Genomic DNA, 22,287 nt, shown 5'->3' on the forward strand with positions numbered 1-22,287 from the left:
GGAAAGGTGAGGTGGTACCTCCCCCCTCCCCCATCCTCCTTTCCTCATAAAGCAGATTGTAACTGTTGGAGGATTACCTGCACACTGCTGGGTTTTACTCTCTCCCACAGGCCATCTTTCTCCAGTTTCTCTGGTATTTAGGCACCAGTTTAAGGACCATGGGTCTGCTGGACATCTTCTCGTCCATCAAAAACCGAATGGACAAGTTTCTGTCTGAGAAGAACATGGTGACCGAGTTTTTGGGGACGTTGGAGGAGAAAACAGGGATAAAGAAGAAGATCATTGTAGTGGGTACGTGATTGTGTTTGTCTGTTGTTATTCACTCTGACAGGATAATCATTAATACTTTTCTTGTGATTCTATATGTTTCTCTATTTTTATAGAGAACATTTGTGCCCTCCCGTTGCATGTCAGAGGATTCAGTTAATCCTCCTGTGATCATTCAGCTACAGTGAACAGCTGCTACCTGTAGACATGTACCTGTAAATATGCTGGAAGTTTGCTGGGTCTACATTTGTGCTGCAGCAGATTCCAAAGTTCTAATTTTTTTATTGTCAATGTTTTATATTTGTGATGAATGAATGAAACATGAAATTTGCTTTACACAGCAAGTACAAAAGAATATCAACAGTGTTACAGTCTCTCTGCGTTCTGATTATGGTTGTGCAGCACATTAAGGCCTGCTGTAACATAACATTAAAGTGATTACATGATTCCAATATATCTTTACATAGCAAATAGTAGTTTCTCTGCTTTATAGATGTTCTTCATTAGAGTGTATTTTTATAGATGGACAGGCTTCAGGAAAATGTATAAAAGAAATACACAAAAAATTAATAGAAGATAAAAATATGTGAAATTAAATTGAACAGTAGAATAAAATAAAATAAATGTCCGAAATGTAAGAAAATGCAGTAAGGCAGTTTTAAGCCTGGATTTAAAAGAAGAGATATGTGTTGAATAAAAAGGTTAACTTACAGTAAACATATGACCCCCTGCAAAGGTTTTTATCTATTAGGAAAAGCTGGGGGCTGAGATGTTGAAGTTTTAAGGGATCAGACCTGTATTTATGAGAGATGAACAAGATGAAAATATTGTAGTAGGTGCAGTATTCATTGGAGCACATTTATTGGGCAGTGAACAGCAGTCTATTCATACCCCTCTGATGCTCATACAGTGGATCAGTAGCACACTGCATGATGTCACTGTGGTGCCTGGTGCTCAGTGACCCCCATCCTTTCTCTGCACCCTGCTGCAGTCATGTTAAAGCAGATAATCCTCAGTCAGCAGCAGAGCAGAGCGGCCTCCATGTGTGAACGGCCACATAAGCTGATCAGAGGTAGGACACTTTTTCCACAGCTACCTGTCTGCCTGGCCTGCTGCGCTCACTGACGCAGCAAGGTCAGTGAATACCTGCTGAGTTAGACGCCTCATGGTTTATTAAGTTGGTCTATCATTTTTCTTATTATCAAAGGAAACAATTCTTATTAATTCATTGTATTATCTTTTATATTAAATTATACACAGATCGGAAAGTTTCTGATTCTTGGTTTGAACATCCCTCTAAAGCTTTAACAAGATTTTGCCCACAATACATTTGATAGGCTAAATTTTATTTGTTTAATAAAGTTTTTCCTTTATTTTCCGTTTTATTTCACAGGGACAAAATAGAAGTGATATGAGAGATGGTAGTTAGACATTGCAAGTTTATAAAGGTAAATTAAAGGGATATAAGTCAATTAAAGTATAATTATTATTATATAAATATTATTATTATAATTGAAGGAATAATTATGTACATGTGTATATACTGTGTGTGCGTATATATATATATATATATATATGCATACATGTGCACATGTGTATGTGATGTCTATATGTTAACTATCTATATAGTGTGTTTGTACAGTATGTTAACCTGCCGTTTGTCCAATATTGCATGACAATAACTTTTGTATACTGTTCCTTTATGTGTGTGAGGCATGGGCCGGGGGTACTGTAGGCTAGGGAAGGCTAAGCCTTCCCAAAGGTTTTTGTCACTGTATCCTGGTCAATTTAAAATAATGTATAGTCTTTGGCATTAGCGCTGCTATGCAGCCTCCGCTGTTGCAGGATCTTACTATTGACCTGACGGCGTGCAAGCGCCTGCGCAGGCATGATTGTGTCAATCCCGTCTGAAAAATAAATACCGATTGATTAGGACATATCCGATTGACACTACAATGTACCGATGTTCACTAAACGTCTCATTATGCATGTGTTGCCAATGGCAACAATAAACAATAGCTTTGTTCAGCACTAGAGCCTAATACTACTGTTCAACTGCTGACATCTGTATAGGTGTTTCTGCGCCACAGTATTTTGTAATCCACTATTTCTCTGGTGACTTCACAGCTACAATATTGTTGGATTGTGATGTTTTTGCTTGTAGACTTTAACACTTTTTGTATGCATGTAAGTTATTCATTACAATACCACAGATAAATTGTCGTTGGTTATTGTCGCTAGACATCGAGCATACATTTCAGTTATAAAGCGTGTATATACAGCGGGTAAAATAAGTATTGAACAAGTCAACATTTTTCTCAGTAAAGGTGCCATTGACATGAAATTGTCATCAGATGTCGGTAACAACACATGCAATCCAGACATGCAAAGAAATCAAAACATAGATGTCCATAAATTAAGTTATGTGTATTAAAATGGAATGACACAGGAAAAAAGGATGGAACACGCTGACTGAAATGTATTTAATACTTCGTACTGTCAGGGGGTTGGGGAAACAGGACCCAAGTGCAGTAAAACTAACGGGAGGCAGGTATGGGTAGACGGGCAGGTGGGTAGGCGGCCCAGGGGCAAGACAGAGGACATGAAGGGTGTCTCAGGTGGACGACCCGGGGTCAAAGCAGAGGACGAGAAGGGTGTCTCATGCGGACACCCCAGGGGCAAGGCAGAGGATGAGACAGAGCATGGACAGGACTTTTGGCTGAGGAACCGAGGGGGACGGAGACAGGGGCGGAGACTACGGCGAGGGAACTCCGGGGGCCAGAGACAGGGGCGTAGACGGCAGGCGACGAAGACGGGGCCGGCGACAAAGACGGGGCCGGAGGCTGTGACGGGGCCACATTGGGGGCTGGGCGGGAGGGTGATAAGATGCCACTGGAGGACGGCGAGACGCCTCTGGAGGACGGCGAGACGCCTTTGGAGGACGGCGAGACGCCTCTGGAGGACAGGCAGGAGGGCGGCGAGACGCCTCTGGAGGAAGGGCTTGAAGACGGCGAGACGCCTCTGGAGGACGGGCTGGAAGACAGTGAGACGCCTCCGGAGAACGGGCTGGAAGACAGCGAGACGCCTCCGGAGGACGGCGTAGGCAGCGGTGGGACCCCTCTGGACGGCTGCGGGACCGCTCCGGAGGACCTGGAGCAGGAACAGGTGTTGGCGGGACACCCATCGGAACAGGTGACGGCAGGTCCCCCAACGGAACAGGAGCAGACGTTGGCAGGACCCCCATCGGGACAGGTGACGGCGGGACCCCCAACAGAACAGGATCAGGTGTTGGCGGGACCCCCATCGGAACAGGTGAAGGCGGGGCCCCCAACAGAGCAGGAACAGGCGAGACTGGATGCAAGGCTGGAGTCGACTGGACAGGCGAGACTGGAGTCAGCAGGACAGACGAGGCCGGAGTCGACAGGACAGGCCAGGCCAGAGTCGGCAGGAGAGGCCAGGCCGGAGTCGGCCGGGCCGCCGGCAGGACAGGAAGGCCGGAATCGGCAGGGCCGCCGACAGGACAGGCGAAGCCGTAGTCGGCCGGGCCGCCGACAGGGCAGCAGGGGCCAGAGTCGGCCGGGCCGCCGACAGGGCAGCAGGGGCCGGAGTCGGCCGGAGTCGGCGACAGGGCAGCAGGGGCTGGAGTCGGAAGCGTCATTGCTGTGACACAAGGTTTCAGGATAGGGTGCAGCCTTTCTGGGGAAGTGACAAATGTCCTTAAATATTCCAGCAGTGAGCTCACGAACCATGGCTTCTCTGCCACTTCCCGGCGTGCACGAAGGAGAGCTGCATCTTGAGCCTCTTTAGAAACTGCTTTCCTCCATTCTCCCAAAATACACAAAATTCGGTACGAAAACTCCATCAGAGCATCGTCCAAACATAGTGCTGGGTCCATCTTGGGGTTTGGTCGTTCTGTCAGGGGGTTGGGGAAACACGATCCAAGTGCAGTAAAACTAACGGGAGGCAGGTATGGGTCCAAACCGAAGGCGGCCTTTATTTAAATTAAAGCTGTACTTTCAACCAAAAAATAACCACACCAACACTAACCAGGGGATACAGGGACACTGGGAACAGTAGCAGACAGATGGACGGGCAGGAACAGGCAGGTAACATGTACAACATCACGTACGAAATGACTACGACCGAACACCAGACAAAAGGGAAACAGGGACTAAATACAAATGGGTAATCACAAGACGAGAGACAGCTGGAAGCTACACATGATACAACAGAGGGAAAACATTTCTAAATAAAACAGTAAATAGACAGAAAACAAGGATCATGACACGTACAAAAGCCTCTGTCGGTAATGACAGCTTCAAGACGCCTCCTGTATGGAGAAACTAGTCTCATGCATTGCTCAGGAGTGATTTTTGCACATTGTTCACACAAACAGTCTTCAAATGTTTAAGGTTCCGTGGGCCTCTTCTATGAACTCTGATCTTTAGTTCTTTCCATAGATTTTATGTTGGATTCAAGTCAGGTGATTGGCTGGGCCATTCAGCTTTATTTTCTTCCTCTGAAACCAATTGAGAGTTTCCTTGGCTGTGTGTTTGGCATCATTGTCTTGCTGAAATGTCCACCCTGGTTTCATCTTCTTCATCCTGGTAGATGGCAGCAGATTTTTATCAAGAACGTCTCTGTACATTTTTCCATTCATCCTTCCTTCAATGATATGAACTTGCCAGTGCCGTATGCTGAGAAACAGCCCCACACCATGATGTTCCCACCTCCAAACTTCACTGCTGGTTTGTTGTTTCTGGGGTGATGTGCAGTGCCATTTGACCTCCAAACAAGGTGTGTATTATGGCATCCAAAGAGTTCAATTTTGGACTCTTATGACCAGACTATATTCTCCCAGTATTTCACAGGCGTGTCTAAATGTTGTGCAGCAAACTTTAAACATGCTTTTCTTCAGCAATGGAGTCTTGCGTGGTGAGCGTGCATACAGGCCATGGCGGTTGAGTGCATTACTTATAGTTCTCTTTGAAACAATTGTACCTGCTGATTCCAGGTCTTTCTGAAGGTCTACACAAGTGGTCCTTGGTTCTTGGACAACTCTTCTGATAATTATTTTCACTCCTTTGTCAGAAATCTTGCGAGGAGCACCTGGTCGTGGCTGGTTTATGGTGAAATGATGTTCTTTCCGCTTCCGGATTATGGCCCCAACAGTGCTCACTGGAACATTCAGGAGTTTAGAAATCCTTCTGTAATGCCATCATGTTTTGCAACAATAAGGCTGCGAAGGTCTTGAGAGAGCTCTTTGCTTTTACCCATCATGATATCTTTCTTGTGTGACACCTTGGTAATGAGAGACCTTTTTATAGGCCATCAGTTGGGACTGAACCAGCTGATATTAATTTGCACTGAGGATGCTTTCTAACTACTGATAGATTTCAGGTCGTGTCTTGGCTTTCCATGGCTTTTTGCACCTCCCTTTCTTCATGTGTTCAATACTTTTACCCTGTGTCATTCCATTTTAATACACATAACTTAATTTGTGGACATCTATGGTTTAATTTGGAATGCATGGGTTGTTACCGACATCTGATGAAAATGTCATGTCAATAGCACCTTTTGAAATATATTTACTGAGAAAAATGGTGACTTGTTCAATACTTATTTTACCCGCTGTATGTGGTGTGTGTATGCGTAGCCTAGCCTTCATAATAACGTGGTCCTCCGGGCAGCGTCAGGTAAAAAAGTTGGTTAGCCTTCCCAAACCTGAGCCTCACGCGCCGCCTATGGTGTATGAGGATGTGTATGTATTCTTTGAATCTTGTGTAGCATTAAAAAAAGGACACCAGCTGTTTTTGGCTAGATTTGTTTTAATAATAATAATAATTCATTCAAAGCTCTCAAGGACAGACCTAAAAAAAACAAAGACTTCAAAACAAAAAATCAGTTTAGAGTAATTCTAGGACAGAGTAGGCAAGTTTAAAAAGGTGGGTTTTCAGGCAGGATTTGAAGGTTGAGAGTGAGTCCATATTGCGGATTTCTTGTGGGAGAGAGTTCCAGAGACGGGGGACAGAGTGGCTGAAGGCTCTTGACCCCATGGTGGTCAAGCGGGTGGAAGGTACAGAGAGTTGGAAGGCAGATGAGGATCGGAGAGCACGAGAGGGAGTGTAAGTGTGAAGGAGTTCAGAGAGATATCGAGATGCAAGAGTGTGAAGGGCATTGAAAGTGAGGAGACAATGGAGTTGTTGAAGAACTGGAGTGATAGGATCAATGGAAGGAGTTCTGGTGATGATACGGGCTGCTTAGTTTTGGACCAGTTGGAGCTTACTCAGAGATTTTTGAGGAAGACCAGAGAGAATGGAGCTGCAATAATCAATACGGGATGTAACGAGGGCGTGGAAGAGAAGGGCGGTGCTGTTGGGTGTGAGTGACGGGTGGAGACAGTTTATATTGCGGAGGTGGAAGTAGGCAGATCGAGTAATGTTGTTTATGTGAACTTCAAAAGATAGGGTGCTGTCGAGGATGACACCCAGACTCTTAACATGGGGGGGTGGGGGGACTCTGGAGTTGTCAATGGTAAGGTAGAATTTGACAATTTTGAGTAAACTTGGAGCCAGCTAAAAGAACCTGGGTTTTATCACTGTTTAGTTTGAGAAAGTTGGATGAGAACCAGGATTTGATTTCCATTAAGCAGTCGGAGAGGGTAGTTGGGGGGAGAATGGAAGTGGGTTTGGTTGAAAAATAGAGCTGGGTGTCATCCGCGTAACAGTGAAATTGGATATTGTATTTTCTGAAGATATGGCAGAGAGGTAGGAGGTAGATGATCAATAGGAGGGGGCCCAAGACAGAACCCTGACGAACACCAGTGCAGACTGGATTGGACTGTGATTTTAAGTGTTTGAGTTGGACAAGTGAATACGGCTGAAGAAGAAAGATCAGTCCTCCAGGCAGCGTCAGTGTATGTATGTGTATGTATTCTTTGAAAAGAAAAAGGACACTAGCTGTTTTCGGCTAGATTTGTTTTGTTCAAGATGCAATTTAACGCCTCATTAATAAGCTGTCCAACATTCAGACTCATTTTGAATTTACATTTTATTTGTCTGTTTCTTTTAGCAGTACCATGTTTTGATTCGGAATCAGCTTAGCTGCATCAGCTTATTTTGCAGTAGTAGCCAGGATCCAGGTCCGGAGTGCTAGTGAGGCTGAGGAAACATGAGAACCGGCCTCCTCTACCAAGTGTTCTTCTGGCACATGTACAGTCCCTGGATAACAAGCTGGATGAACTCAGGATCAGGATGGCTTTTCAACGTGACATTAAGAACTGTGACGTTGTGGTTTTTACAGCGACTTGGCTCACTCCTCTATCCCGGACTCTTCCCTTGTCCCCGAGGATTTTCTATTTTTCGCCAGGACCGTAAACTGTAGACTGTAAACTCAAGGGAAAATAAGGGAGGAGGTGTGTGCTTTATGGTGAACAGTAACTTGTGCTCAGATGTGGGGATTATATCCTCGGACTGTTCTCCTCATTTAGAGCACCTCTTGATCGGATGCCGGCCTTTTCATTTAGCAAGGGAATTTTCATTGTGTTATCTAAAGGACAGAAACTTCACTGCCTCCCTTCGATAAATCAGACCCGACATCACTGCTGCTACAGGCACACACTCAAACGGGACGGACCAGTGACACAGATTATACAGCACTGGAGTGAGCAGTCAGACTCAGCTCTGTAGCACTGCTTTGACACTACGGGGTGATGTGTGTCATCATCATGAAGTGCTTTGAGCAGTTAGTCAAAACATCACCTCCTCCCTCCCTGCCTCTTTGGACCCCCTGTAGTTTGCCTACAGAGCAAACAGGTCCACAGATGATGCCATCGCCCTCACCCTAAACACTTCCTTCTCCCACCTGGACCGGAGGAACACATATGTGAGAATACTGTTCATTGACTACAGTTCAGCTTTCAACACCAGTGTGCCCTCAAAGCTCATCATTAAGCTCAGGGACCTCTGGCTCAACAGCGCCCTCTGTGACTGGATCCTGAACTTCCTGACGGGCAGATCCCAGGCAGTGACATAGGAAACATCACATCCTCCACCCTGATCCTCAACACCGGAGCCCCTCAAGGCTGCGTGCTCAGCCCTCTCCTCTACTCCCTGTTCACACACAAATGCGTGGCCCCACACAGCTCCAACACCATCGTGAAGTTTGCTGACGATACCACCATCATCGGCCTGATCACTGACGGCAACGAGGGAAACTGCAGAGCATCACTAGGACGGAGCTACCATCCATGGAGGACTTCTACTTCCAGCAGCTCAGGTAGAAAGCCTACAGAATTGTCAAAGACCCCATCACTCCAGCAACCAACTGTTCTGTCTGCTGCCGTCTGGCAGGCGGTACCGCAGCGTCAGGACCAAATCCACCAGACTCAGAGACAGTTTAGGCCCACAGACCATAAGACTATTAAACACACTTGTTGTTTTTTTATATATATGTTTTTACTTCTTGTAATTGAATTGTTGAGGGACCTGCGATCTAAGTTTTTCATACATTACATAACTACACCGTAGTTGTGTATTTGTTATGACAATAAAGCTTTGAATCTTTAATATTTAACACTTTTATAGAGCTGTGATATAACACAACATACATACATGTACCAGACAATCTGTATTTTCAATTTATGTTTTTTCATAAGTGTGTTGGTGGACAGAGGGCATAAGGAGGTAGCTCTCCTTCCTTCCGTAATAATCTCTAGTCGTTGGAGGGTCTGGTTGTGCCTCCAGGTGTAGTGGTCTTGGACAGACTTGTTTTGCAGCCAGTGAGGATATGCTGTGTTTGGCAGAGAGAAAGAGATGGATCTTCTCCAGACCACTGGTCTAGGTTCTTGGGAGTGGGAAGAACATCGTAGGTGGATCTGATGATGAAGCTAAGTCTGACTAATTCCACCTCCCAAAGATCCCTCCAGGTACGTTTTTATTGCTCCCGGTTTTGCCATGCTGTCCACTCGCCCTGCCCAGGTTGTGTTAACTGTGCGCATCGTTCTGCCTCCATCCGCTGCTGGACCTCAGCTGCCAACAACTTCCTCCACTTGCCCTATGTTGCTTTGCGCTATTTAGATCAACCTGACTGGAGACCAAAAAGCCTCTCAAGTGCTGCACCTGACCTATGATGCTTACATGCCAGCCAGCAGCTTTTGCTTGTTGTACAGCCCCATATGATGTCCACTTCCTTCCTGTTTTCAATCTGGGAAAAGTGTGTGTTCTTCCGTGAGGCTGGAGACAGGCCCTCCAAAGCACTGTTTCCATATAGGCTGAAACTGCTGAGGCTACGTATGAGTCCAAGTCACTTCTTGACGTACAAATGCCTGTTTTCTCCCGCTTCTCAACTTTGGTAACCGTCACAGGCCACATTAGATAGGAGATCAATCCGAACTGTAGGCCCCACAGTTTCAACTTGGGACACAGGGAGTATGGTCTTGTCTTTGCAAAGAAGGCCTTTAATGGTTTCTTTCCTCAGTTGTTCGCTCTGTCAGAATCTTTCAGTATTGCATTATGAAATCACCCCAATCTCTTGACTGGCATCTCCGACACCATTGGAATGGGTGTTCTGCTCATATGGAACCTGTTGTCTGTGAGTTTACTGATGTTTTGATAATTTTCAGATCCAAAAGAATTAGCTAAGTACAGGAATAAGACATGCAGGTCTCTTCCCTCCCCCTTTGCTGGTAAGTTGTCCATTTCAGTTAAGTTGTCGTAGCTGTCCTTGCCTTCTTTACCACTTTCTCAATCTCAGCCAACCTTAGAGGGTTGCCATGAAACTGATGCCATGGTTGAGGAATGGGTGGCATGTCCTGAGGTGGTCTTTAAGATCCCCCTTTATCATTTTGACTGACCCATTCTTTTTCTTTGTTTTTTGCTCTGCAGTTTTCCAAGGTCTCCTTTCAGATCTACATGTAGGAGGTGGATCCCCAGTCTCTGCAGCAGTTATGCTTTCTTCCACTGTCCCCTAAGGACCCTTCTCTCCTCAGGGAACTCAATTTCACATTGCCTTCTGGACTTGGGAATTGTTTTTATCTTCTTCCCTAGTTATTTTGTTATAGCACCATAGTCATAATCATCAATTCTCTCCAGCTCCTTCTCTGCTGTTCCACAAAGTCCATCTCTTGCTCATGTGGGCATTGAATGTTATATTTTGGGTCAGAGAGTGCCTCTGTCTTTTTCCCTGTTATGGGACTAATAAAGGATCAAGGATTTCTGATTATCGAGTGATACAATGTTGAAAAGGGGGAGACAGAGGGGTGGACATATCTGAAAGTTCCACAAGCCAGACTCGAGCTTGTGTACTGGGCAGCGGAACTTTCATATAGGCCGCCAGCAGCAGCCCAAGCTCACCTCCTTTATGCATTTCATCCGACCTTAAAGTTTTTTTTAACCCTCTGATAGAGGGTATCTTAGATCAGCCAGTTGATACCAGTTGATGGTTAATGTGCCATCCCCACTCTAAGTAGTTGAGAGGTGTGATTTCTGATTACTCCTTACTCATATTCACTTTGTAAAAACAGTTTGGTTTTACCTCCATGTTGTAGCTGCTTAGTCTATCCATAGAGTTTAACAGTGAGCTGAGTTTAAAAAGTAATTAAAGAGTAAAGAGCAAGATTGCAAATCTTAAGTGTGGATTGGTCACTCTTAGAGATTCTTATAACATAATCATATGGATAATTGAATGATCAAATAAAGACATCAGGAGTGATTTACAACTTCTGAAGGTAAAGAACCCTACAGCTGTGTATTTTGCCACCCAATATTGTGTTACATTTTGAGTTGTTCTATCATATTTCAGTGGAAATGACCACTGTCGGTGTGTGTTTTTGTTAAGGTGCCGCCTCACTGACAGGACTCTACCTGATGTATGGATACGGTGCCGCCCTCGTCTGCAACATGATTGGTTTCGTCTATCCAGCATATTATTCGTGAGTATCTTTTTATTAAGATACACACCTGTTTCTTGTATTTTCTGCACTCACAAAAAGATGAAATAATCCTGAAACAAGGCACCCACAAGGCTGAAAAAGATTGTCTGTCACAATTTTCATAGAGGAAATAGTCCCTTGAGACAGATGCTAAAATTCAAAAATATTTGACTGTTCTGGTTTCTGGCATTGACCGCTCTGTCTCTGTCTGTAAAATCGTACAAAAATCATCCTGCTGAGGCAGTGGTTCTTTTGGGGTATTTCGTTTTTCCATTTTATGCCAGTTTATACACCTTATCCTTTAAACTCAGACACAGAAATCCATGGGTGGGCATTTGATTGCTGAGGGTGGGCTCATGGTAGAAATAAAAGGTGCCGTGGGCAAACCAGTTTTTGATCTTGTTGATATCCCAGATGTGTAATATCTGTGTATCTTGAATTTCACTGACCTGAAAACAGCATAGTTTAAGCATATATATTTGTCTCAATCATTGAAAAATGTAAATATGTTAGGTAACTGCAAACACACTTGTTTATTTTGAAGATTAAATATGAATTGTAATCACGCTGCCATATCACCTCTTCATATGAGCTTACATTTAAAAGTGTTTGGGCCTACATCTTCTTCTAATATGCATCCATGGCCTATTGACAATAATAACGCTGATTTCTCCTGGGACGGCCCAAATCCTTAATGTCGGGTCTGGTTTTTCTGCACTACATTAATTGAATAGCTAGAAAATTCTTGTTTCTCCTCAGATTCTGATATCATAATAATAATAATAATAATACATTTTATTTGAAGACTCCTTTCTCGGCACTCAAGGACATTGTACATGATACACACACAAAGACAATAAAAGGAATCAACAATGCAAGTAAAAAATAAAACAGAGGAATTGATATCAAGTGGAATAAGCAGTTTTGAACAGATGTGTTTTGAGCTGTGTTTTGAAATGGGGGAATAAATCCATGTTTCTGAGTTGGGGTGGTAATGAGTTCCAGAGACGGGGAGCAGAGTGGCTGAATGCTCTGCTCCCCATGGTGATGAGACGGGCGGAGGGGACAGACAGGTGTATGGAGGAAGAGGATCTGAGGGAGCGGGAGGGAGTGGGAACATTGAGGAGGTCGGACAGATATGGAGGTGCGAGGTTGTGGATGGCTTTGAATGTTAACAGGAGGACTTTGAATTGAATACGGAACTGAACCCGGAGCCAGTGGAGCTGTTGGAGGACAGGAGTGATGTATTGGAGAGAGGGGGTCCGAGTTATGATGCGGGCAGCTGAATTCTGGACTAATTTAAGTTTATGGAGAGTTTTTTGAGGGAGGCCGAAGAGGAAAGAGTTGCAGTAATCCAGACGGGAGGTGACGAGGCTGTGGACAAGGATGGCGGCAGTGTGGGGGGTAAGGGAGGGGCGGAGGCGATTGATGTTTCAGACCGGGTGACGTTATTGATGTGGGATTGAAAGGATAATGTGCTGTCAAGGATGACACCCAGACTCTTAACCTGGGGGGAGGGTGAAACAGAGGTGTTGTCGATAGTGAGGGAAAAGCTGTCGGTTTTGGAGTGGATTTGGTGCCGATGAGGAGAACCTCGGTTTTGTTACTGTTTAGCTTAAGGAGATTTTCAGTGAACCAGGTTTTTATTTCAGAGATGCAATCGGTGAAGGAGGTGGGCGGGAGAGTGGACTAGGGTTCAGTGGTGATCATGTACAAGAAACACATGAATAGCTTAAAATACAATAACCTTAAATAATCAACCTAGAGTATCTGACCTTTTCGTTCTGTGACAATGAGCTGCAAGGTATTTCACCTATTTAATTAGAGTTCGAGGGTACATTTCACAAACATCTAAGAGAAGCGTTAACGTAAACACAACTTTGTTTGGTAGAATTAAATTTTTTCTTCTTTTTTACCCTTTTCCCACCCTCTCCAGATGTATTATGTTTCATTGAAAGGATCATTATACCCTGGTTGTGGCATGGTACTGGTAGCCTTCACCAAAGCTCTACTGAGGTTTAGCTGGACAAGCTTTAGTAAAATTCCAACTCTATGATGTTTTTAATGGTATTTAACAAATAAATGTATTCATCAGCTCACCTGAAACATTTGACCATCTATTTCCACTCGTATCTGCAGAATCAAAGCCCTTGAAAGTCTAAGCAAAGAAGACGACACAAAATGGCTGACGTACTGGGTGGTTTATGGTGTCTTCAGCCTCGGAGAATTCTTCTCCGATATTTTCCTCTATTGGTTCCCATTCTACTACGCTTTTAAGGTGAGAAAGACTGAAGGACCAATGATTTCTTTAGAATGATTGTAAGCTTACTTTTGTCTCACTTTAACAGAACTTGGTTGAATGTGAATTCGGAAGCTAAATGGATTTACCGATGTGTTTAGTGGTCTGGAATCTAGGCTCACTAATCAGAATCAAGATGTACATGAATCTGATAATTATGTAGTAAACCATGTAAATCCTGATCTTTGTGGTTCCAGTGTCTTTTCCTGCTGTGGTGCATGGCTCCTATTTCGTGGAACGGCTCCCAGGTAATCTACAACAAAGTGGTTCGCCCCATCTTCCTCCGCTACGAGGCCACGGTGGACGACATGGTGAATGACATTGGTGGGAGGGCCATGAGTGCTGCTGAGGACGTCACCAGAGAAGGTAAGGACCAGTTCAACACCAGTTAATTGTGTTTTTTTATTAAATATGTGAGTATTTGAATAGATTTCAATTTTCCTGCTTTTCTTCAGTCCTGTGCACTCTGATGAAGAATAAAGCTGTGGTAGCTCCGTCTGCCGCTCATCCTGAAACCAGAAGTTTACCGAGTTCATCAACAGCTGCAGTAGCTCCTACAGAGTCAAAAGAAGAACAACCAGTACGTATACCCCGGCTGCATCACCCACCTTCTGACAATTAGTCCCCCTGAAGGTCGGGCCGGGCTTTCTAAAACCCCTTTTTCCAGCATTTATTTCTAAACTAATCAAGTCTTGACTCAGGTTCAGTATCTTCAGTATAGCACTTCATCAGTCTAACCATGACTGCTGACATTTCAATCCTTCTTTCCCTGAAAGAGTGAGATTCAGATGTTCAGCAGCTTATTGTAAAAAGGGCTTCCCAAAGTTGCATTTTCTGTATTAAATTGGGTTGGTGTTTGGAGATTTAGCCACTTTATTTTCATGCTTTTTAGCGAACATGCTGACTTGTTTGTCCACCCAACACAAGAACAAGAGAGACCAAATACATTGCAAACCTCAACTGTGTTTCAAGACACTTAGTGACGTAATGACTACCTCCCAAGCTCACTGGTGAACTACTGGAGCTGGAAATGCATTTGTTCTGCTAGCCTGGTGGGAACTTTCTAGCAGAAGCAGGACAATAGTTTTCCTCAAGCTAGCTGCCTTAATGAAGCAAGGCTATATTAATCGCAAAAAAACTAAACAAATACTAAATTAAAAAAAAGATTTGAATCCCAATATTAATTGAAAATGATTTGATTGACTTGTCAACTCGTCTATTCCACGTCATATTAACTGCAGCACTGATCCAGGTTTATTGTTTCACAAACAAAACCTTACACACTGCCAGAGCGGTAATGTTTACTTCCTGTCTGTTTTCTTCTGTTTATTTCTGTGACGTCAGACGCTCTGTCTTTTAATCTCTTTCATTCTCTCCCTTGATCCTCCTAAGCAACGCTGATTATTTTGTCTAGCAGGGTGTGCTATCGACTGATAAAGGGAGAGAAAAGGGGAAAAGTCAGAGTGTTGGACGTCAGATAAATCACCAGAAGAAGACAGACAGAAAGTAAATACTAACGGTTTCTAATTTATCAAATGTTCAAATGGCCAGCAAGGCCTTCTCTGCTGGCCTAAACATCATCAGAATATAAATTAAATTTTGATATATTTTTTCCACAAATACGTATTAAATTATTCCCCATAGTCTATTCTCTTCATTTTATAGCGTTCGTCTTGGCTGCGCTGCTTCCAGCCTCAGAACGAGATTTGGAGGGCTGGCCTTTATGTTAGAGCTTTTATCCAATCATATTTCAGCCATAATGTGTTGCTAGGGTCAAAGAAATCTGCCCTTAGGCCTTCAGAATCAACAGTGCGGGCGCCTGTAGCTTAAAGTGAACGCAAACAAAACTGTGGCGTTAACCAATCAGATTTCGAGGTGGCGACAACGGGCCAGCTAGCAGGCGTACGCTAACGTTAGCACGTGCACATCTTCTGATTGGATACGCACTATTGAGAGGCAGAGCTAGGCAGTAGGCAGAGCCATACAGTCTATGGGCAAAGCTAGCAAACAGAACTAGAACTTGAGCGAGCTAATTTGTGTAGATTTCTACAAGCTATTTTTTTCAACCCACAATGGCTGAAGGAGGAGAAGAGATCAATTTGGTCGAAGATATAATTACAACGCCATTTTCAAAACGAACTTTTCTAGTAAAGCTACACATCTTGAAAAGGGAACGACCAACTCCAACGCTAGCGAGCCTAGCACAGGGAAACTACGAGCGGTACCCCTGGCTCACAGCCTCCGAGAGGCACTGCAAATTGTACTGCCGGGAATGCCTGGTATTTGCAACTGATCGGTAAACAGGAACTTTCATTTATGGGACACGATGAAAGCGCCGAGTCCAGAAACAGAGGAAACTACGTGGAGCTTCTTTCTTTTCTTGCTGAGAACAACACAGATTTGCATTACCACCTGTACACAAACAACATGTTTACTGGGACGTCAGGCAAAATACAAAACGACCTGATTTATGCTATTGCTGAAGTGATGGGAGAAGAGATCAAAATGAAGATTAAAAAAGCACCCTTTGTCGCTGTTATGGTGGACGAGACGTCAGATGTGGGTAATGTAGCACAGCTGGCCCTTGTTCTGCGTTATGTGACAGACACAGGTGTCAAGGAGCGGTTTGTCAGATAATCTGATTAATTAAGTTAACTGTAAATGCTGATGTATTGATTATAAATGCTTCAGAAATATTCATATAACTCTGTTGTACTTGACTATGTTAATGTGATGCAACGCCCGGTTATACTGCGTTTCTGTCTAAATGTATAGTTTCTAGAGCCATGGCGTCATAATGATGGTATTAAGAGGTGGAATAATTCAGGTAGGACTGTGTAGGACATCACTGAAGGCCTAGGTGTGAAATGCACGGCCCGCCACTGTATTCTTCAATAGGTTGGAATTGTACGGAAATAAAAAAGTAAAGTGAAACTTATGCTTGTCACCCTCGTCCACACGATTGTATGAAAATATTTAAAAATGAATACAAATGTGTTTATTATAAACGCCTTAACCTATCACTTTTAATATCACAATTCAAACATGTTTTAAAACGTCTAAGAAACCCTACACAGCTCAGTAAACACTGAAATGTGGACTTTATTTGATCATGTCAGTAAAAAAGTAACGTTCATATTTCTCCTTTTGATTAATATAGAGCTGAACGTTCAAAACAAAGACCTTTAGCAAGTTACGGCATACATTTTAAACTGCTTAATAAGCACCATTACTATAATGATACGCATTTCTCCGTCACGATCGATGTTGTGTAAAAGTTGCGACTGCAAGGCATTGTGGGACAGCTTTTTCTCCTTTTGTTTCTAAAGGAAGGTCCAGTGTTTCCTAAGCTAAAGGAGGTTATTAAAGAAGTCTCAGAGCTCCTTTCCTATCATCTAGAGAATCAGAACAGCTCTTATCATGGCTGCCACTGAGGTTCTTCCGGGTCATTCCACTCCGTTAGGAACCTTCCTAAGATAAACTGACTATTCGACCGCAACCCTTGATTTCTCGGTCCTCCTGTAGTGACCCAGATATCGATGTCAGTGTACCATCTTGAAGTACATCTCATATTTCTAAATGCACATCGAGGATGGAGCATCGAGCAGGCTCTCTGGAGGAGCTATTACCGAGGATACACTGATGTATCCTCCAGGGATTGTATTTACGGCAACACTGATGTTTAACAGAGGTGTGACGCTCGACTGGACTTATCTGAACCAATGACAGCTCTGCAAACTGTTCCGTTGTGATTACAAGTTATTTAAGAGGCTGCAGCAGAAGAACGTCAGTGGAGGTCTGGGGGGACCATCAGTGGGCAAACGACTTGAACATTTTCTTCAATAGATTTGATCAGTCAGGCGCCCCTCCCCCGACCCATTCTCCCCTGCTGCACCCCCCATTGTCCCCAATGCCTGGAAATGGCCCTGTCACCTCTCACACCTCCACCCAGCCCCCGACCATCAGCTCATAGACATTTTTCACACCAGCCCCTGTTTCTTCTCCCCCCACAACAACCCCACCCGCGGACGGCATCTTGTTCCTCATAACCAACCAGGTGAGGAGGGAGCTGCAGAGGTGTAAGGCGCGGAAGGCAGTGGGTCCAGATGGCATCAGCTCGAGGCTCCTGAAAACCTGCACGGATGAGCTGTGTGGGATTGTGGAGTTTCTGTTCAACCTGAGCCTGAACCGAGGGAGGGTACCACTACTGTGGAAGACGTCCTGTGTGGTACCAGTGCCAAAGAACCCCCACCCCAAGGACTTCAACAGCTACAGACCGGTGGCGCTGACATCGCAGCTGATGAAGACCCTGGAGAGGCTGGTCCTTGGACACCTTTCGGCCCATTGTGAGACCATTGATGGACCCGCTGCAGTTTGTTTACCAGCCTGACATCGGGGTGGATGACGCTGTCATCTGCTGCAGAGGTCCCTCTCCCACCTGGAGAAGGCTGGGGGAACTGTGAGGATCATGTTCTTTGGTTTTTGTGAGGACCAGGGAGTGTCAATGAGACACCATAATCTGCAGTACGGGGCTACCCCTGGGGACGGTGCTGGCACCGTTTCTCTTCACCCTCTACACTGCAGACTTCACCCGCAACACGCCGACCTGTCACCTGCAGAAGTTCTCTGATGACTCCACCATCGTCGGCCTCATCTCCAACGAGGACGACAGGGAGTACAGGGAGTACAGGGAGTACAGGGAGTACAGGGAGCTGATGCAGGACTTCTGTCCAGCAGTGGCTCAGTCAGTAGGGGCTTGGACTGGGAATCGTAGGGTCGCCGGTTCAAGTCCCCGAACAGACTTGAAATATGGAAAGTGGACTGCTACTTGGAGAGGTCCCAGTTCACCTCCTAGGCCCTGCTGTGGTGCCCTTGAGCAAGGCCCCGGACACCTCCAATCCCCCCTCCCCATTGCTCCCCGGGCGCTGCACAATAGCTGCCCACTGCTCCTAGTACTAGGATGGGTTAAATGCAGAGGACCAATTTCACTGTGTGTGCTCTGCTGTGTGCATGTGTGTGACAATAAAGAGGGTTTCATCCTCCAATTCTTCTATCTATCTCTATCCTCTGGTGCCAGAGGAACCACTTCCAGCTCAACGCAGGGAAGACCAAGAACCTGGTGGTGGATTTCAGATGGTGCCAACACTCCCCCCCACACCAGTCAACATCCAGGGCGTGGACATAGAGATTGTGAAATCCTACAAATACCTGGGTGTTCATCTGAACAACAAACTGGACTGGTCCGATAACTCTGCTGCTCTCTACAAGAAGGGACAGAGCAGACTCTTTCTGCTGAGGAGACTGAGGTCTTTTGGGGTGCAGGGGGTACTCCTTCAGACTTTCCATGACTCTGTGGTGGCATCAGCCATCCTTTATGGTGTGGCCTGCTCGTGCTTGCAGCATCTCGGCTGCTGACAGGTAGCGACTGAACAGACTGATAAGGAAGGCCAGCTCTGTCCTGGGGAGTCCTCTGGACACTGTGGATTTGGTGGGAGAGAGGAGAATGGCAGCCAAGCTGTCCTTCCTGCTGGACAATGTGTCCCACCCCCTCCAGGACACCCTTCAAGTCGTTAGTTTATTTAGTATGTGGCCGTGTAATAAAGGGGATAATGTGCTCAATAAGCTCCATGATCCCCCTGTCAGATGTTCTTTTTTCAATAATGACCGCCTCGCTGCATATAAGGATGGCGTATTCAACTAAGCTGTCATATAAAAAAAACATGAAGTGTTTGTACATTTAGACGAGAGATAACTAAACATGCTTACCTATCCTGCTTTCTTGTTACCTATTTCAGCTTTTCCTTGGTTAACAGTTCGGTAAGTCAACTGGTTTGGTGTTAGTGAATGTTGCATGTTGGTGAAATAAAATTAGCATGGAGCTCAGTGACCCTTGTAGACCCTCAGTGCTGCTGCGGTTCTGGGCTGCAGATTAGACGTAGCAGCAGATCGAGCTGATAAGATCCCCCATGAAGACCTGAACAGTCCTGAAGGCTCCTAACAAACCCCTCCCCTCACCTTCTGCTCTTAGAGTAGAAGCATCAGTGCACAGAGATTTCCCTTTTTTGTTTTTATCTATAACAAAAACAACAGCAACAAATCCACTTCTTCCAGCTCCAACAAGGAGGCGGCAAAAAAAGAGCCGAAATCACTTTGACTGGCTGTTGGAACAATGGTATGGCAAGAGATTCAATACTGATCCTTTTGGGATGCCTTCATCAACATTTTCGGGTTGCGTTTTCAAAACATAAGGACCAATTTTAATTTCTAACAGACCGATACAAGTCATTTGTGATCAAGGAAAGGATCCATGCTGTTAAGAGGCCTTTTTAGCCATTCATTCATGAATTTAAATTAGCCAAACTACAAAATAAATCTGTTGGCTGTTATCTGGTGACAGTGATATGCGTGTCTCAGAAAATGAGAAATTTCATAGGTCTGTTATTTCTAGATAATTGTAGATTAATTCTTGGATACATTACACAGTCTTTTAATTTCAGCAAACCTACTGTGCACTGTCCGAATTACTCTAATTAATTGATGTACATTATTCCACCGACACTTGCTTGGAAATGATTTGAAATCTTATAGAAATCAGGAATTTAATAATGCATTATTCTCCATGTGTTTCATGACTTTCTTGTTCTTTTAGTCCTTCAGATAGCAGCAGAAAAAGAGGAGCAGAGGGCCAAGATGTGTCGGTTCCCCCTCACAGATCCCTGTCAAGGAGACGGATTTCCTTTTTATATGAGATATGTTATATTTATATACAAATCTTTATTGCAAAAACTCTGCGATCAGACTCTGACTTTACAACAATGTTGTGATTTTTTAAAATTGAATTTATTTATATTAATGGCTTTTGGCAGGCAGTTGAATGATTTGTATTGACACAAAGCACCTGAATGCAACACCTTTACAGTAACAATTACAGCAGCTTAAGCAGCAGATGTAGAACCATTTTATACAGTGAATGGCAGAGAGACGTTAGCATTGGCTCCTACAGGCACAGACGGTAACAGCTGCCAATATTTTAAAACCTGTCTCTTATAGTAACTGTTCATTTGTACTTTTCTTTTTGTTTACCATTTAACACCATTTAAAAAACTGCAGCTGAAATACTTCTCTCCCAGGTGGAAGTAAGATTGCTTTATGTATAGAGACTTTAACACCTGCAGGTGGAAATGTTCTTTTGGTCCTGGCTTTGGGTGCTTTGCATCCGTGACACTGTGTGTCCTACTTATGTTTTTATTGCACATATTTATATATATATACATATTATGTCGGTTGTGTTGTGTTCATAAATATAAACGAGTTTCTGACCATGATAATACAATTAATAAAAAGGGCTTCTATGAAAGTAACTTAAGTATTGACTCTCTCTTTCACATTCAATTCTACCCATAGGCCAGAGCAAAACTGCAGTGCTCATTGTATGTTAGGCTTAATGAATTCAGTTTGCAAACCAGCAGTAGCAGCACAGCTCAGACTGTAGGAAAAGTCATTTGTTTTGCAGCAATTGTTCATCATACACATTTATAGTAAAAATAAAAAAGTTATCAATGATTTTGTTTTCTGTTATTTATTTGTTTATTCCACAGATGGCACTTAATTTAAAACAAAACATGTACACTTTCAAAACGAAACATTTGTATTTACGGCCAAATTAAATAATGGAGCCTATAGATAAATATTCACATAAATACACATTTTGATCTTATATCATTTATAATATGTATTCATCAAAAAAATGTACATTTTGAAGTTGAATGCATCAATCTGGTGCACTTTGAGGGGCAAAATTAAGAGAAATATGGATACATCTCTCAACACCCATATGAAACAGAACTGCATACAGATTTTATTTCTTTATGCATACTTTACACATCACTCCCCTTTTAAACTGTATTTTTTGTTTTACTGTCCTACAGTATGAATTGGAATTATTTCACAACTGCTCATTTTAATTCTCTTGGTGTGCCTTGGAAACACTTGTTTACATAAATTGTGACCATCCGTTTAAGAGCCACTGAGAGAACTGAGACTAAAGTGAACTATCCAAACATCCAGAGAGTCCTTTACCTCACTGAGCTGAGGTTATCAGAGCCTCTCAGGCAACAACAATCCCCGGTACCAGTGCACTGTCTCTCGCTTGCTCGCGCACTCACACAAAATGTGCTCGTGCCTCACACACACACACACACACACACACACACACACACACACACACACACACACACACACACACACACACAAGCACACACACACACACACACACACACACACACACACACACACACACGCTGCTGCAATGAAAACAAATTCCCAGTTGGGGATAAATAAAGTATTTCTGATTCTGATTTATGAAAGTAACTATAATCAGATTACTCGTTTTTCAAATATAATGTGAGCTGAATACAGTTACTTGATTTCTGTATTCTGATTACAACACCGTTACATGTATTCCGTTACAACCCAACCCTGATAATAAAAACACTCCTTAGTTGCAACCATAGATCAGGTATTAGCCCAGTTTCTGCAGGGTAATTTACACATCCCTTGACTAACTTATGGTGTACCAAGCCATACAACTCCTAACACTACCGGCGTTTGCCAAGCATTACGTAATTCATAGTCTTAATAGTAGAAAAGGGGGGAGATTATTGGTATTATATAGTTTGAATTGATTGTGTAACTTAAATAATTGCATTAAAGACTGAATAGCATCATTTGAATGTTGTTAGTTTGAAACTGAAATGTAGTTCATTCATAACCTGGACATCTTTGGACTCAC

General features: G+C 43.8%; 1 protein-coding gene across 2 annotated transcripts; it reads left to right on the forward strand.

The window, feature by feature from the left end:
* The first annotated feature begins 51 nt into the window (after nt 1-51).
* On the forward strand, nt 52-21,019 carry reep6 (receptor accessory protein 6). 2 transcript variants are annotated; one of them, XM_063891721.1, is made up of 7 exons: nt 52-291; nt 11,104-11,197; nt 13,337-13,475; nt 13,694-13,862; nt 13,952-14,076; nt 19,292-19,313; nt 20,146-21,019. In XM_063891721.1, the coding sequence occupies exons 1-6, from the start codon at nt 159-161 to the stop codon at nt 19,304-19,306; spliced, it is 675 nt and encodes a 224-aa protein (XP_063747791.1). In that variant the 5' UTR covers nt 52-158; the 3' UTR covers nt 19,307-19,313; nt 20,146-21,019. The 2 variants fall into 2 exon arrangements, with proteins under 2 accessions (XP_063747791.1, XP_063747793.1); XM_063891723.1 differs by lacking the exon at nt 19,292-19,313.
* The last annotated feature ends 1,268 nt before the right edge of the window (nt 21,020-22,287 follow it).

This window comes from Eleginops maclovinus, chromosome 9 (assembly GCF_036324505.1).
Source record: "Eleginops maclovinus isolate JMC-PN-2008 ecotype Puerto Natales chromosome 9, JC_Emac_rtc_rv5, whole genome shotgun sequence".
Lineage (NCBI taxonomy): Eukaryota > Metazoa > Chordata > Actinopteri > Perciformes > Eleginopidae > Eleginops > Eleginops maclovinus.